Genomic DNA, 18,039 nt, shown 5'->3' on the forward strand with positions numbered 1-18,039 from the left:
ATCTCCTTATTTAGCACGCATATCATCTCATGCACAATGGACTCAATGATTAAGTCTTGCATTTCTTCCCAACAGGTTTGTGACGATTTTCAAAATAAAGTATGATATTTTAATTTTGTCACATTATACTATAAATTTTAAGATTATACTAATTTATAGCTTTTGTGTGATAGCCCGTCCCGAAAAATATTCTATTTTGTCTTCGATTGCGTGGAATGACGATTTTGCCCTTGAACGTTAAGTTGTGATGGTGTGTTTGAACATAGGTTTTGGACCAATCCATTTTCTTCCTAACTTTTTTGGGCCCAATCGGAACTTAAAATTTTATTTGTTTTGGTTGGTTGCCTAAACCTGGACCACACACACACCCATACAAACCTGTTGACCTCTTTCTCTCGAATTTTTCTTCCATTTCCGTACACTTGTACAGACAACCTCTCAACCAACTTCATCACTCATGGATCAAAGTTGTGGAAGTCGTTTTCATGCTCCTTGCAAGCTTAGGAGTCAAGCTATAACTTTGGTTGGACGTGAGGATTTTGGAAACCCGAGAACCATAATCTCCAGTGAGGTGCACTGTGACTCCATCATGATCATGGAGGTTTCATCGAGTTCTAAGGTCATATGAGGTCTTAAAACTTCTTCATGAAGCTTATAGAAGAATTTTGGAGCGATTTGGACGTCGGGACACTCGGGTTTAGTGAGTTGCAGGGTGGCAGGAGTATCGTGACTTTTTCCGGCGAATTTTCGATGGATTTAGGTCCAAAAAGGGGTAAGAATGTGTTCTTCTCGTCCTAAGCTTCAAATTGGTACAAATTTTATGAATTTTGATTGAGAAATGGATGAGATATTAAGGTTTGAAATTTTTCCAGAAATTGGCGATAGCAGTGGTGGCCGGCGCCGGACTCCGGCGATCCAACGAAGACGGATGAGAATATTCCGTCAAATTTGACAGAATATGTTAACGGCGTCAGGTAAAAATAATGGTATATTCCATTATTTAACGAAATATTCCCTAACGCCGTTAGGGATTCCGTCCAGCGTGCCAGGCACGTGCCTGCACGTGTGGCCATACCTTGGCAGGCGCGTGGGATATCAGAAAATTTTTCTAAAAATATGGGGATGTTCGTGGGGTTGAGTAGGCCATGATGGTATATTCAAATACCCCAATTGAGCAATGTATGAAAAGTTATTACCTAGTTTTGTTTATGTGCTTAAAAATAACGTTTAAATAGTTGTTTCACATATAGGTGAGACCTATCCTGAGGACGAGTGCAGTCAAGCAAAGCTCGGGGGTTACAACCCTTCCACATATCAGTGAGTGGGCTTTTGGTTTTCAGTATGTGTGTGTATATATATATACAGACACTTGGTATTTTTCCCAGAAAACTTAATTAAATGGTTTGATATTTTGAAATGCCATGTCAAATGCTCTCTATGTTTAATTGTGCATTAGTATGGTTATTTATAATGTTGCTCGATGCCGTCGAAGCTCAGGTAAGCTTCAGGTGAGTATATTAATGGTAGTGATGGTAGCGAGTATAATAATTCTTAGATATATTTCGAGCCTATTATCTTGCACCCCGATGTTAGTGCTCCGCCCGAGGACAGGGCCTAGCCTTCACGTGATCGTTCACCTCCCGTACCACACGCTCACCTTGGATCCAAGGCAAGTGCCAGCCTGTCGTATAGACCACTTTAGGTGGTTCTGACTTGTAGGTAACTTGCAATGCTTCGAACAGCCTTCACGTGACCGTAGCGCTTGAGCGTATTTATTTACACCCAGCTTGTCGTACAGACCACTTTAGGTGGTTCCGACTTATGTGCAGAGGACTAGTTGATGAGTTATAGATCCAACCGTACAAGTCACGTTAGGTGACTCCAGCTGGCATACCATTTCATATTGGTTTATTTCACCTGGCTTACTTATTTATTGCTGAGATTTGACATGGTATATTTGTGGAATTGCTATTTTGAATATGATTTTGAGATATAAACATGTATGCTATTTTCTGGGAATTATACAGGTTTTACGGCGAGGGGTTACTACTTTTGATAAGTGAAATGGTTTTGAAAAGCTTTGTTTTTGCCCACTCACACCTTTGTTTTTGCGCCCTTCCAGGTTTTAGTTAGGAGTGCTTGTTGGTGGCTTACGAGGAATTCTCGGTGGTTCTGACAGATCATCACAAATGTAGGACCATCTTTGGTATTGTATAATTAATATTTGTCCTGCTAGACTGCACCTAGGATACCTACGCTCTGGTTATGTGTAGTCACACGTATTCTCATCTTTCACCTTATCTTATCTAGTGCTCTAGTTGGTTTGGTTTTTATTTATTAGCATTTCTTTATATCGTTATTCTTCCGCACTGCGCACATAACTACGTCACTCTCACATGACAGCCAGCATGCCTCGATTTAGGTTGGGGTGTGTCATTTTGTCTATTTGAATATCTAATCATCGCTTAAAATTGAAAAGTGATGACCTATTTTAAAAATAAAGTTCTAGAAGGCGCTAGACACTAGTTAGGTGGCGAGCAGGGGCCAAATCTTTGTATTTTTATTTTTATTTTATAATTTGAATTAATTTATTATATAACATATTAATAAATGTCTACTTATACATATAAAAATACATAATTGTATTAGATAAACAAATTGCAAAATAAAATCTCAAATAGATTATAAAGTATTAGAACATACTGAAAATATGAGGAACAAACACATAATGAGTGTTCATCCAAGTATTCAACAAGTCTTTCACAATTTATTGAAAAAATAAAATGTAAAATAAAAGTTATCTATTTTCTGTTTAAGTGAGAGTTGTGACATAGGCGGGTCTAAGAAGACTAGTCAGGAGCCTAGGTAGGTCTAGGCGTAATATTTTAATTTTTCAAATGCCTAGTGATTAATCGGTGTGATGGCCAGCTGCGTAGCGCTTAGAAGGGGCTTAGGCTGCATGTAACATTCCACATCATCCAGGGAAGTGGATCCTTTAAGCCTTATATGTATATTTCCATCTCTACTTAGTATGAGGCCTTTTAGGAGCTCATTAGCTTCGGATTCCATTGGAACTTCCAAGTTAAGCGAATTCGGGCGAGAGCATTTCCAGGATGGGTGACCTACTAGGAAGTTTTCGTGTGAGTTCCTAGAAACAAAACCGTGAGGGAGTGGTCGGGGCCCAAAATAGACAATATCGTGCTATAGTCGAGTCGAGCTGGGGATGTGATGCGGGCCCGGGTCGGATGTGACAGTTTGGTATCAGAGCCAATCTCTGGGCGGAAGTGTGTCGACGAGGATGTCGGGCCCCTAAAGGGGATGGATTGTAACATCCCACATCGCCCAGGGAAGTGGATCCTCTAAGCCTTATATGTATATTCCCATCTTTACCTAGCACGAAGCCTTTTGGAAGCTCACTGACTTCGGGTTCCATCAGAATTTCGAAGTTAAGCGAGTTTAGGCGAGAGCATTCCCAGTATGGGTAACCTATTGGGAAGTTCCCATAAACTAATATCGTGCTACAGTGGAGTCGAGTCCGGAATTTGGTGCGGACCCAGGCCAGGATGTGATTTTTAAAATAGTGTTTGAAAACAAAATACCCCAAATAGAATTAAAAAAAGAAAGAAAAAAAGAAAGCAAATATTGAAGTGCTTGGTAATTTGGTCCAAATTTCATGTGCATTTCAAAATCCGGAGCTATATATACCCTCTCACATTTCTAGCTCACCCTAATTCTGCTCAATTTCCACCATCTCTGACAGCCTTGAAGAAACACAGCGACATCGAAGCCTTGTTCTTCGGCTTGAACTTCTTCCCGTCGCCGCCGTCTTCGATCGTCTTCGTCTTCCCCTTCAAGGTAATTTCAACTTTATTTTTTCAATTTTTTGCGTTTGAATTTCCATTTTTATTTTTGTTTTTTTTTGTAAAATTGAGTTTGATTTGTAATAAATGAGTAGATTAAAGTTGATTTGTACCTGATCTTGAAAATTTGTTGCCGATTCTGGTGTTTATGTGATTGTTGGAGTTAGATCTTGAATGATCTTACTGATCCGTAATTTCTTTGACTGATCGATCTGTTGAATTGAGATTTTGGAATTTTCTTTGTGTTGGGGATTTTTGTGGTTGTCTGATCTGGCCCTTATCTGTAGGATCTAATGTTGGTGATCTGATTTTTTTAGATCTGCATAGTTTTGTATAAAAAATTAGATAATTATTAGAACTTTGATATGATTGGAAGTCCTTATGTTACTTGTTTGGCAAAAGGATTTGAACTATGATTGTTGAGATTTAAGTCAATGCAAGATTTAGAAATTGACTGAAAGAAATAAAAAAAGGAAGTTAAATAGCGGGATGCATGGATAAATTGATATCGAAAATTATTTGTGTTTTTTTTGATATTTATAGGAACTAAATTACTTGAACGTTTATCTGATTAGTGAACTAGTGTGGGATGTTGTATTGATTATGTATATCCATTTGATTCAGGTTTATTAAAGATGGCCGATGGTGAGGACATTCAACCCCTCGTTTGCGACAATGGAACTGGAATGGTGAAGGTACTGCATCATTTCCTTGCCCCTTTTGAATTTAAGTTAAATCAAATTTTTAATTGTACTTGTGCCTGAAATGAAGTTTTAGTTCTACCATTTTGTGTATTATTATGTATGTAGGCTGGATTTGCTGGTGATGATGCTCCCAGGGCTGTGTTTCCTAGTATTGTTGGTCGCCCACGACACACAGGTGTCATGGTTGGTATGGGTCAGAAGGATGCCTACGTAGGTGATGAAGCACAGTCGAAAAGAGGTATCCTTACCTTGAAGTATCCCATTGAGCACGGTATAGTGAGCAACTGGGATGACATGGAGAAGATCTGGCATCATACTTTCTACAATGAACTTCGGGTTGCTCCTGAAGAGCACCCAGTTCTGCTCACAGAGGCTCCTCTCAATCCTAAGGCCAACAGAGAAAAGATGACCCAAATCATGTTTGAGACCTTCAATGTGCCTGCCATGTATGTTGCCATCCAGGCTGTTCTCTCACTTTATGCCAGTGGTCGTACAACAGGTTCGAAACAATGATTGTCTGAGCTTGATTCTTAATATATTTTCCAATTATTCTGGCATTTACTGAGTTCCTCCTTGTACAGGTATTGTGCTGGACTCAGGTGATGGTGTGAGTCACACTGTCCCAATCTATGAAGGTTATGCCCTCCCTCATGCCATCCTTCGTCTGGACCTTGCTGGTCGTGACCTTACAGATGCTTTGATGAAGATTCTCACTGAAAGAGGGTACATGTTCACCACTACTGCTGAACGGGAAATTGTCCGTGATATGAAGGAGAAGCTTGCATATGTTGCCCTTGATTATGAGCAAGAACTTGAGACTGCCAAGAGCAGCTCGTCAGTTGAGAAGAACTATGAGCTTCCCGATGGCCAAGTCATCACAATTGGAGCTGAGAGATTCCGGTGCCCAGAAGTGCTCTTCCAACCATCTCTCATTGGAATGGAAGCTGCTGGCATTCATGAGACTACCTACAACTCTATCATGAAGTGTGATGTGGATATCAGAAAAGACCTATATGGAAACATCGTGCTCAGTGGTGGGTCAACTATGTTCCCTGGTATTGCAGACCGTATGAGCAGGGAGATCACTGCTCTTGCTCCAAGCAGCATGAAAATCAAGGTTGTGGCTCCACCAGAGAGAAAGTACAGTGTCTGGATTGGAGGGTCCATCCTTGCATCCCTCAGTACCTTCCAACAGGTGATGATCGTAAACGTATCTCTAAACCTTGTCAATGATATTTTGAATTTGTGTGGTATGTACGTTTTCTTTTTGCTTGAGACTGATAAGATTCTTTTCCTTTTCAATGAATTAGATGTGGATTTCCAAGGGTGAGTACGACGAGTCAGGTCCATCCATTGTCCACAGGAAGTGCTTCTGAGTTCTCCAAATGGTTTTGATGGTGAGCTATTTTTCAATTTAGTTGGATTTTCGTGTCATGTGTCATGTGAAGTCAGTTTGGTTGGCAACGATATGTGTTGAGGTGGGGTCACTCGAGGATGGGGTAGATTCAGATGTTGACTTCTCATCCACGCGAGAGATTTTGCTTGCAATGGCAAATGGTTCTATGTATATGTGGTGGGCAGAAAATCAGTCCAAAACCATCCTCGCCTTGCCTAATCTTTGGTTCAACCATCTCTTTCGGTAGGATGTTTGTAGCAGGAGAGTGATTGGGATGCTTTTCTTCGTCTTCCTTTTATTTCACTTTTGTTCTATATTTGACGGGTTTTTTTTCATCCGGGAACATTAATATTAGTAGTTTTTATTGTATCTGAAAGTTTATTGTAGCGTCAGTTTGTGGTCGAAAACTGGTATGCAAATTTATATTTAAATACTGGCTTGAAAGCTTGAGAGGAATCTGTTTTTCTCTTGTGTGCTTGCATTTGCTATTTCTTTGAAGGTTTGTTTTGTTGGCTTTTTGTTAGTCAGGGAATCGTAGGCCTCAAATGTTTTATATGGCTAGGCACTTACCAATCGTATGCGAGGCCTGCCACTTCCTCTTTATTTTGTTTTTCAGTTTTTGTTTTTGGATTTATTTTCGATATACGGTCTTTAATAATGTTGTATTTTAGAAAGAAACGCGTCATAATAAGTCTAATGCATTGTGTTCTTTTATTTTCCTCGCTACAATTGGATGTCTCCAAGGGTTTGATTAGTCTGATTTTTTGTAACGAATAAGGTTGTATTATTGAAATAAAGTTACGAGCGAGCTCCACAAGGTGTCTCTCAAATAAGGTTATTTGAGGTTTCCCTCATTTGAATGGGACTATTCAAAGGCTTAAATTTGGTTAAAAATTAGGACCTTAAGGAATTTTTTTTCTAGATTAAGGGTCAACTAGAATCAAGACGATTGGTACTAATATAACTCATTGGGTTCAATGACAGTATTCCATTTCCTTGATAAACTAGAATCAAGACAATTGGTACTAACATAACTCGTATTGAGTTCAATGACGGTACACCATTTCCTTTGGTCAGTGTCATACATAGGCTGAGTGTAGTCACAATGATCATCTCTTTAAATTGTTTACATTAAGGAGGTGTAACTCTATGAGCAATTCATGGAGTCCAAATCATATAGAACTAGATTTCGTTCTTCTCCGTACTTTTATGATGTCACTTTCCTTTGTTGCTTTCAACGTATTCTTTTAAAGTATTCTTGTTCAATGATCGAATTTAAGGAGACCTACACTTTTGTTCATCTACTTATACTCTTGAATTCTTTGTAAAGTTTTGCAAATGATTCAGAATCAGATTCTTTGTAAAGTTTTGCAAATGATTCAGAATCAGATTTGTTAGTTGTAAAATACACACAAGTCCAACCGAGAATAGTAGCTGATGAATGTCATGAATCATGATACCGCCTTACGTTGATGTGATGGACATAATCCACTAGCACCAAAGTGGCCATATTGAAAATTATGTTATGGTTAATGTATTCAAGTTCTAGGTGTCACGTCTTAGCAGAGTTAATCACTAGGGGAGGGGAAAACAACAGATGAACCGAAAAATTGAGTGAAAAAATTGAAAAAAAAAAACATCGAGTTGACCAAATCAGTCAAACAGGTAACAAAACCGAACCGAACCGGTCTGTTTCGGTACAATTCTCAATTTTGTACTCTTCAACAACGAAATAAACCGAACTGAACAGGTTTTGTAGAAATATGTTTATAGGCCCAACCACAAGCAAAATTATTAGTATAGGTCAAACTACAAGCCCAAACCTTTAGGTCGTCTCCAATCAAATGACATTTGGTCAATATAAGCTCCGAAATTAAACAAAACGGTACCAACAAACAGGCATTTTGAAAATGGGTGTACTTCAGCCCCTAGAAAGGCTAAAATGTGTCTACTCCTAGGCACTGGGGAATTTTTTTTTCTTCATAGGATCCACTACTTGATGACATGGTGAAGAAGTACTTGATCATACTAAAAAGTAATAAAAATAAGGATGTGTTATCCACACAACTCTTTTTAGAGCATTTCAATGGGGGCTTTATCCTCCATGAGGCTCCTACATTTCAAGCCTTAGTGAGAAATTTCATCTCTAATGAGCCAAAAAATGGGGCTAGATCTCATAGTTATGTCACTTTATCAATACTCTCTAAACTCACTCTCTCCCTTTCTTAATTGTCAACCCCTTTTTTTGGGGATGATTTGTGACAGCTCGTCCCGAACGTATATATTATTTATCCTCGAGAGCATGGAAATTTCTATTATACCCTTTTTATTATTGAGTTGTGTGTGTGTGTAAACTAAGGTTTTGGACCAATAGGTTCTATTCCTTATTATTTGGACCCAATTAGAACAAAAGGCCTAAGGTTTTGGTTGATTGACTGCAAACTAGATCACACACACATACCCTCACCCTATCCCATTGACTCTCTCTCCTCCCTCTCGCATTTTCTTCCATGTCCATACAATTGTACGGACAAACCTTGAACATTCACTTTCGTCCTCAGATCAAACCAATGGAGACCATATTCATGTTCCTTGTGAGCCCAAGAACCCATTGATACTATTATTTGGGCGTGAAGACCTCATTTTCCCGAGAACCTGAGAACATAGTTTTGGGTTACTGTTAATGCACTCGTGATTTTGAAGTTTTTAGGAAATTTTAAGTTGCTAGTGAGCCTTAGGACATCTTCGCGAAGCTCGGAGAAGAAAAACGAAGTGTTTTGGACGTCAGGAAGTTGAGTTTGATAAGTTTCAAGTTTGGCCGAATTATCAAAGTTTCTCCGGCGAGATTCCGTTGGTCTTAGGTCCCTAAAGTTGTAAGGTTTTGTTCCTCTCATCCTAAGCTTTAATTTGGTATAGATTTTGTGAATTTTGGTTGAAAATCGAAGAAGATATGAAGGTTTGCTTATTTTTCTAGAAAACGGCACCGGCGACGATCTCCGACGTTCCAAGGAAGACGCAGGCGAATATTCCATCAAGTCTGATGGAATATTCTAAAGGCGCCAGGTAACGCCGTTAATTTATGTTAAGGTTTTAACGGAATATTCCTAACGGCAATTAAGTTTCAGTTAGGGTTTGGTCGCGTGTGGGGGCGCGTCTGGAAATTTTTTCTAAAAATTTGGCGATGTTCCTGAGGTTGAGTAGATCATGGTGGTATATTCAAATACCCCATTTGAGCAATGTATGAGAAGTTATATCCTAGTTTTGTGTATGTGCTTTAAATAACGTTTATTCAGTTATTTTGCATATAGTGAGACCTATCCTGAGGACGAGGGCCATCATTTGAGGCAATAGGGCTATGACCTTTCAACATATCAGTGAGTGGCCTTTTGGTTTTCCGTATATACCTATATACTTGAGATTTTTTCCCAGAAAATGAATTTGAATGATTATACGTTTTGAAATGCCATGCAAAGTATCTGCCTATTTTATTTATGCATTAGTCGTTGCATATAATTATAATTGGTGCTGCGAACGCACATGTAAGTGCTAGGTAAGTTCATAAATTAAAGATTTGAGGTTACTTCAGTTATGTGAGATATGATGTGATGTATTGAGAGCTCATAAACCTGCACCCCGGTGTTAGTGCTCCCGCCTAGAGTTAGGGCACAGTCCTTCACGTGATGTTCACCTCTCGCACCATATGCTTACCTTGGATCCAAGTTAGGTGCACAGGTTTGTCATACATACCACTTTAGGTGGTTTCAACTTGTAGGTGACCCGCGATTATTTGCACAGCCTTCACGTGATCGTAGCACTAGAGCATATTTACTTTACACCTAATCTTGTGCTACAGACAACTTTAGGTGGTTCCGAATCGTGTGCAAGATGTGATTTGGTATGATTGAGATTGGTTATGAGCTATATACTCAGCCGTGCAGATTGAGTTAGAGGGATTTGGCTGATGCGATATTTGACATTGATATATTTTGCTTGGATTACTTATAGCATTACATTGAGATACTTTAGCATGGTATATTTCTATGGATTTTCACCTTGAGTATGATTTCTGACACAAGCTTATTATTATTATTATTTTCTGGGCAATTATACAGGTTTTATGGCGAGGGGTTAGAACTTTTCAGAAATGAAATGATTTTGAAAAGCTTTGTTTTTGCCCACTCACACTTTCTATTTTGCACCCCTCCAGGTTTTAGGTAGAAGTGCTTTGGTGGATCACGAAGATTTCGAAGGGGGTTCTGATAGAACATCATAAATGTAAGATCAGCCTTGGGTGTTGTAAAATTAGCACTTGTCCTGCTTGACTACATCTAGAATATTTATGCTCTGGTTGTGTATTTCACCCTTAATCTCGCACTAGCACTTTATCTTAACTAGTTCTGCTAGTAGTTTGGTTTTTATTCCTTCGAAATTCCCTTATATCTTTATTGCTTTCGTACTATGCACATGGTTACGTCACTCCCACATGACGGCCAGCATACCTCGATCTAGGTCGGGGTGTGTCAGTTTAGTATTAGAGCATTAGGTTTGTAGTCCTGCATATCTTGAGAGTTTCTAATTATTTTGATGTCTTCTGTCAGAACTATGCCACCTCGTAGAGATCCACGTCCTTCTGTTGAGCCTAGTTTCCCTTATATAGCTCAGTTAGGGGAGGCTATAGCTAATGCTATTCAGTCTTCGCGTCGTCCTCCCCAAAAGAAACCTCTTGAGACTGTGTATAATCTAAAGCTGAATCATTTTATAGGGAATGAAGGACATGAAGGAGCGGAGAAAGGATCAATCATATTGAGAAGGCTTTCCATGTAATGCAAAGTTAGGGGAATCTTCCTTCTGATAGGTGGGTCGAAATGACTACTTGGTTTTTGTGTTTGGAACCTGCATCCTAGTGGAGATAGGAGTCTTATCAGTTGACCTTAGATGAAATTGAGGATTGGGAAGTATTTAAACAGTTGTTTCAAAAAAGGTTTATTCCCCATAAGTATATTGATTGCAAAAAGCAAGAGTTTACTCAATTAAAATAGGGGAAGATGACGGCAAATGAGTATTATAGGAGATTCACTGACTTGTCTCGTTATCATCTGGAGGTTGCAGCTAATCCGGTTGAGATGCTCCGTCGCTTCAGATTGGGTACAAAGAAGAAATGGCGTTTTATAGTGACCTCGACTCCTTGTGCCACTTACCAGGAGTTTTATGAGATTTTGTTAAGGATTGAGAACTCAGAAAATATGCCCAGTGAAAGTGAAGAAGAAGAAGAAAAGAATGGGAATCAGAGGTGAGACGATAAAGGTAAAGGTCAGTTTTCTCAAGGACCTCGCAAGACTTAGAGCTTTAAGAGAAGTGGAACTAGTTCCAACTCTTCTAGCGGAGGTTTTAGTGCCACTGGTCAGAGGAGAGGTGGTAGATTTTTAGGAGGTCCTAGATTCCAGAGGCAGGGAGATGCTGGAAGAGGAAGTGCTCATTTATGTCGCAGATGTAATAATTGGCATTTTGGGGAGTGTAGGAGAGGCAGCAGTGGATGTTTTACTTGTGGGCAGATGGGACATAGCTATCAATTGTCCCCATAATCAGCAGAGGCCCCAACAGCCTTCTATACCACCACCAGCGCCGATCCAGCAAGTTCCAGGGTCTGGTAGTTATAGTCAGATGGGTCGAGGTGGTGCTTACCATTATCAAGGCGATGCCGCTCCTTATGCTTCAGGGCAGTATCAGTATTCGCAGGACCCTTATTACCAGAGTGGGTATTCTCAGTATCCTGGAAGTTATCCACCGTATCCTTCCATTCCAGCTGGTGGATCTCGGTGGTATCAGGGAGGACAACTCCAGCAAGTAGAGATTGCTTCCAGTAGTGCAGGATCTTCAAGGCAATCTGGTCAGCCAAGTCAGGGACGAGGTGTGCAGGGGCAAGGTAATCAAGTGATAGGAGCATATTTATGCGACTTAGTTAGCTTGTTTTCTTGTATTTATGTTGTTAGTTCTTACTTAGTATAGTGTTTTAAGCTATTTTCGTGTGTTTTCAGGTTCATATGACAAAGTTGGCAAGAAAGTGTAATTTGGAGCATTTTGGAGCAGTTTTGGGCTAGAATGGATAGCTTACATATGGAGCACAAGGAATGGACGAATTTAAAGTTCAAGAGAGGCTAGGAATGTGCTAAAGAGTTGAAGAAATTAATTCAAGACAAAGAAGATAAGGAATCAGCTAAAATGAAGGAACATTATCTAAAACCTTATCCAACCTTATCTTATCTTATCTTATCCTAATCTTATCATACCATAATTCCAGCTGCAAGGGGGGATCAATTACACATTCAATCGACTAAATACCCCTTTCTAGAAGCCTTATCACCTGCCCTAGATTGGTGCCGCACCTTTTATTGCTTTTCTTCTAGAAATCTGCCAGATATTCCATTCTAAAAGCTTTGGCCAAATTTCCTAATTCTTTTTCCCTTTGGTTTCTACCAAACCCTAACCTTTTCCCCTAGGATTGTGCAATCCTTTTCCCTTCAGAAATTGTGCATAACCCTAGCTATATATACATGATTTTGCCGCATAATTCACACACCACCCCCATATAATTCTACACCACAATTCACACCATATACACAGAAACTCATCAAGTGCCGCATCAAGGAAGGGAAGGAGAAGAGAAGCCTTTGTGCCGTGCCTATGCCCAAGCTTTTGGGAGTGTTGGAGCATCTTTGGGGTGTCTTCTATCATTGTTTTAGTTTTACAATTATGTTGATTTCGTTGTCAATTTCTGCAAACATGTGGAACTAATTCCTTTATAGTTGGAGGTGAATTCGAAGCCATGATTATATGTTTTATATGAATTGATTACATCCAGTTATTGTTTCTTGAGTCTTGAATGTGATTTGCTTATCTGAGTTATCAAAACTTGTTTATGTATGTTGATTGAGGATGCATGCTTAATTTGCATGCATGAATTCGATGCTAGAGTATAAGGGAGTTTCACCTAATCGTTATGAACTTATATTCACAAGTAGTGGAAGTCACTAATCATGATTGTGTTAAGTGAATCCTTGACAGGAGTATCATGCTTTTCATAGTTACGAATGCTTCGTCAATGCTTATGGTTTTCAAAGAACTTAATGACCTTTGATATGTCTTTCTATCATGCTTTTCATAGTTAGGGAACTTGATAAGGATAATTTGGTTGTGACGCGTATTCCATCCAATTCAATGACTTAAGGAAAATCTGATGGTTAATTTGTGCTATCACGGTTAACTTGGGGTGTAGTCATTCATAGTCTAAAGGAATAATAACTGGAAATTGGTTCGTATGCATATGTCATGTGTGGAGAAGGACCCTCTAACTAGCCTTTCACCCTTTTCAATTCACCAAATTCGTTTTTATAAAGTGTTTTATGCAAAGTTTCTGTTTTAAGTTTTAAATTCGTCAAAAACAAACCCCCATTCATTAAGTCTTGTTAGTTGAGTCATAATCTATTTTCTTTTAATCTTTTGAGTCAAGTTACGTTTATTTTCGTCAAAATCACTTGTTAGGTCTAGAATTGAGTCTTTTTTATTGTTTGTTGCTATTTTGAGTCATTTAAGTCAGTTTTAAGTTTATAGAGTCCAGTTTATTGTTTTTTGAGTCTTATTTATGTTGATTAGCATCCCTAGTTAATCCTCGGTCTAGAACAATCCCTACTTACATCTTTACTACAATTGTCAACAATAGGGGTTTAATTTGTGTGTCAAGTTAATTTTCATATCATCAATCTATTAGAGGTCATGGGGGACGACAACAAACCCAGGGACGTATTAATAATATCTCTATGCAAGATGCTCAGAATCATCCAGATTTGATCATGGGTAGGTTAAACATTCTTGGTCACTTTGCTAGAGTTTTAATTGATTGTGGTGCTACGCATTCTGTTATTTCTCATACATTTGCTAAAGTGACACAGCCTCATCCTATGCCTCTAGGGTATGATTTAGAGTTTGCTATGCCTAGAGGGGAGATACGTTATGTTGATTGTGTATATCCAGGATGTCCAGTGATGATGAAGGAGGTGGTTATGCCAGCTAATCTTATCCCGTTAGATATTGTTGATTTTGATGTGATTTTAGGCACATATTGGTTGCATTATAATCATGCCAACATAGATTGCTATGGGAAAACAGTTACTTTCCATCGTCCTCGATTACCTGAAGTTACTTTTATGGGTGAACGTAGTGGGGTGAGGCATGGTGTTATTTCTACTGTAAGAGCAAAAAGGTTGTTATTGAAAGGTTGCCAGGGATATTTAGCTCATGTAGTGTTGAATGATGTTGCTTCAAGTAGTGTGGAGGATGTTCGAGTAGTCAGACATTTTCCTGATGTATTCCCTGATGATTTACTTGGATTACCGCTAGATCGAGGTACGGATCCTATATCTTTGGCTCCGTATTGATTTGCTTCCAGGTACGGATCCTATATCTTTGACTCCGTATAGAATGGCTCCTGCTAAATTGAGGGAATTGAAAGTCCAGTTGCAGGAATTAGTTGATAAAGGTTTTATTCAGCCTAGTACTTCACCCCGGGGAGCTCCAGTTTTGTTTGTAAGGAAGAAAGACGGGACTTTGAGGCTATGTATTGATTATAGGTAATTGAATCGAGAAACCGTTATCCGTTGCCACGTATAGACGATTTGTTTGATCAACTACGAGGTGCTTGTATGTTTTCAAAGATTGATTTAAGGTCTGGTTATTACCAATTGAAGATCAGCAGTGAGGATGTCCCTAAGACTGCTTTCAGAACTCGTTATGGTCATTATGAGTTTCTAGTGATGCCATTCGGATGAACGAATGCACCAGCAGCTTTCATGGATTTGATGAATCGAGTATTCCAGCCATTTATAGACAGGTTTGTCATTGTTTTTATTGATGACATTTTGGTATACTCTAAGTCTAAAGCAGAGCATGTTCGACATCTTACTTGTGTGTTGAAGAAATTAAGGGAACATCAATTGTATGCTAAGTTTAGCAAATGTCAATTTTGGTTGAATCAAGTGGCATTTTTGGGACATTCATTTCTACTCAAGGTATTCAAGTGGATTCTCAAAATGTGGCAACTATGGAGAATTGGGAGCAATGTCGAACCGTCACTGAGGTACAGAGTTTTCTTAGCCTAGCAGGCTATTATAGACGGTTTGTTAGGGATTTTTCAGTCATTACTTTGCCATTAACAAGGTTGACTAGAAAAGAAGTTAAGTTTGAGTGGGATGATAATTGTGAGCAAAGTTTTTAGCAATTAAAGTATTATCTCACTCATGCACCTATTTTGGCACTCCCAGATGATAGTGGTAATTTTGATGTCTACAGTGATGCTTCCTTAAATGGTCTAGGTTGTGTGTTGATACATCATGGTAGGCTGATTGCTTATGCTTCACGACAATTGAAGCCTTATAAGAAAAATTACCCTACTCATGATCTGGAGTTAGCAGCTATCATCTTTGCTTTGAAGATTTGAAGACATTATCTTTATGGTGAGAAATGTAAGATCTTCACATATCATAAGAGTCTTCAGTATGTTTTTACTCAAAGGGATCTTAATCTTCGGCAGCGGAGGTGGATTGAGTTGCTTAGTGATTATGATTGCACGATTGAGTATCACCCTGGTCGTGCAAATGTAGTGGCAGATGCACTTAGTAGGAAGACTCCAGTTAGACTTAATGCCATCAATGATTATCATGTTCCTCTTCTCGCGGATTTGAGGTCCACTGGAGTGGAGTTAGGAGTGGAATATCGGGAGGAAGCTTTACTTGCAAATTTTCAAGTCTGGCCAATTTTAATTGATTGTGTGCTCGTAGCCCAGAGGGATGATGAAGAGACCCAGGAAATAATTCAAGCAAGGAATCGGGGGAAGAAGAAAGACTTCAGAATTCGAGAAACTGATGGCATGCTTATGTAGGAGAGTAGAATGTATGTGCCAAATAATATGGAATTAAAGAAGGCAATTCTTGATGAAGCACATATTTCAGCTTATGCAATGCATCCAGGAGGTACTAAAATGTATCGTACCATTCGACCATTTTATTATTGGCTGGGTATGAAAAGAGAAATTGCTGAATATGTGAGTAGGTATGTCATTTGTCAGCAAGTCAAAGCAGAAAGAAAGAAACCTTTTGGATTGATGCAGCCACTTCCCGTTCCACAGTGGAAATGGGAAAATATTACTATGGATTTTGTGTACAAGCTTCCTCGTACATAGAATGGGATGATGGCGTTTGGGTGATAGTTAATCTGCATACTAAGTCAGCACATTTTATTCCTGTGAGGGACAATTATTCTTTAAACCGATTAGCTGAATTATTTGTATCGAAGATTGTGAAGGACCATGGAGTCCCAATTAGTATTATCTCATATCGTGATCCTAGATTTACTTCCAAATTTTGGATAGCATTCCAAGAAGCTCTTGGTTCGAGATTATTTTATAGTACAATATATCATCCTTAAACAGATGGACAATCAGAGATGACTATTCAGATGTTGGAAGATATGTTGAGATCTTCAGTGTTGCAGTTTGGTGACGCTTGGCATAAGCAGTTGGATTTAATGGAATTTTCCTACAACAACAGCTTCCATTCCAGTATTGGTATGTCACATTTCGAGGTTCTTTATGGTAAATCTTGTCGAACACCCTTATGTTGGTCAGAAGTTGGTGAAAGAGTTTTGGTAGGTCCTGAGATAGTGGAGGAGACTACACATAATATTCAGGTGATTAAGTCTAACTTGAAAGCGGCCCAGGATCGACAGAAGAGTCTAGCAGACCGACATGCCACTGATCGGATGTATAATGTAGGTGATTGGGTATTTCTGAAGCTATCACCATGGAAAGGTGTTGTGCGGTTTAGAAAGAAAGGCAAGCTGAGTCCTAGGTACATTGGACCATATATGATCATCGAGCGAGTCGGTGAGGTTGCTTACAGACTTGAGTTGCCTTTAGAGTTATCCAAAGTGCACGATGTTTTTCATGTCTCTATGTTGCGTCATTATGTTTCAAATCCTTCTTATGTGATACCTCCATAACCTCTGGAAATTAATTCAGATTTGACTTATGATGAGGAGTCAGTGACTATTTTGGATTGGAAGGATAAAGTTCTGAGAAATAAGACAGTACACCTAGTGAAGGTTTCGTGGAGAAATCACTCGGTGGAGGAAGCCACTTGGGAGACGGAGGAGCGTATGAAAGAGATGTATCCGTGCTTGTTTTATGATTATTAGTGGGTTGCATTTATTGTGTAAATTTCGAGGACGAAAGTTTCTTAAGGGGGATAGGTTGTGACAGCCCGTCCCGAACGTACATATTATTTATCCTCGAGAGCGTGGAAATTTCTATTATACCCTTTTTATTATTGAGTTGTGTGTGTGTATAAACTAAGGTTTTGGACCAATAGGTTCTATTCCTTATTATTTGGACCAATTAGAACAAAAGGCCTATGGTTTTGGTTGATTGACTGCAAACTGGACCACACACATACATACCCTCACCTTATCCTGTTGACTCTCTCTCATTCCTCTTGTATTTTCTTCCATGTCCGTACAATTGTACGGACAAACCTTGAACCTTTACTTCCGTCTGTAGATCGAACCAATGGAGACCATATTCAAGTTCCTTGTGAGCCCAAGAACCCATTGATACTATTATTTGGGCATGAAGACCTCATTTTCCCGAGAACCCGAGAACCCAGTTTTGGGTTACTGTTCATGCACTCGTGATTTCAAAGTTTTTAGGAGATTTTAAGATGCTAGTGAGCTTTAGGACATCTTCGCGAAGTTCGGAGAAGAAAAACGAAGTGTTTTGGATGTCAGAAAGTTGAGTTTGATAAGTTTCAAGTTTGGCCGGATTATCAAAGTTTCTCCGGTGAGATTCCATTTGTCTTAGGTCCCCAGAGTGGTAAGGTTTTGTTCCTCTCATCCTAAGCTTTAATTTGGTATAGATTTCATGAATTTTGGTTGAAAATCGAAGAAGATATGAAGGTTTGATTATTTTTCCAAAAACCGACGCTGGTGACGATCTCCGGCGATCTAAGGAAGACGAAGGGGAATATTCCATCAA

At 39.1% G+C, this 18,039-nt stretch overlaps 1 protein-coding gene and 1 long non-coding RNA gene across 2 annotated transcripts in view; one reads left to right on the top strand and one right to left on the bottom strand.

Moving 5' to 3' along the window:
- Positions 1 to 18,039, bottom strand: part of LOC126634585 (uncharacterized) — a 65,554-nt gene that overhangs the window by 12,995 nt on the left and 34,520 nt on the right. The gene's annotated exons all lie outside the window — the stretch shown is intronic.
- LOC126634332 (actin-7) lies at positions 3,693 to 6,416 on the top strand. The gene is made up of 5 exons (XM_050304867.1): positions 3,693 to 3,855; positions 4,485 to 4,555; positions 4,670 to 5,063; positions 5,146 to 5,759; positions 5,875 to 6,416. The coding sequence occupies exons 2-5, from the start codon at positions 4,496 to 4,498 to the stop codon at positions 5,938 to 5,940; spliced, it is 1,134 nt and encodes a 377-aa protein (XP_050160824.1). The 5' UTR covers positions 3,693 to 3,855; positions 4,485 to 4,495; the 3' UTR covers positions 5,941 to 6,416.

Source organism: Malus sylvestris, chromosome 1, assembly GCF_916048215.2.
Source record: "Malus sylvestris chromosome 1, drMalSylv7.2, whole genome shotgun sequence".
NCBI lineage: Eukaryota > Viridiplantae > Streptophyta > Magnoliopsida > Rosales > Rosaceae > Malus > Malus sylvestris.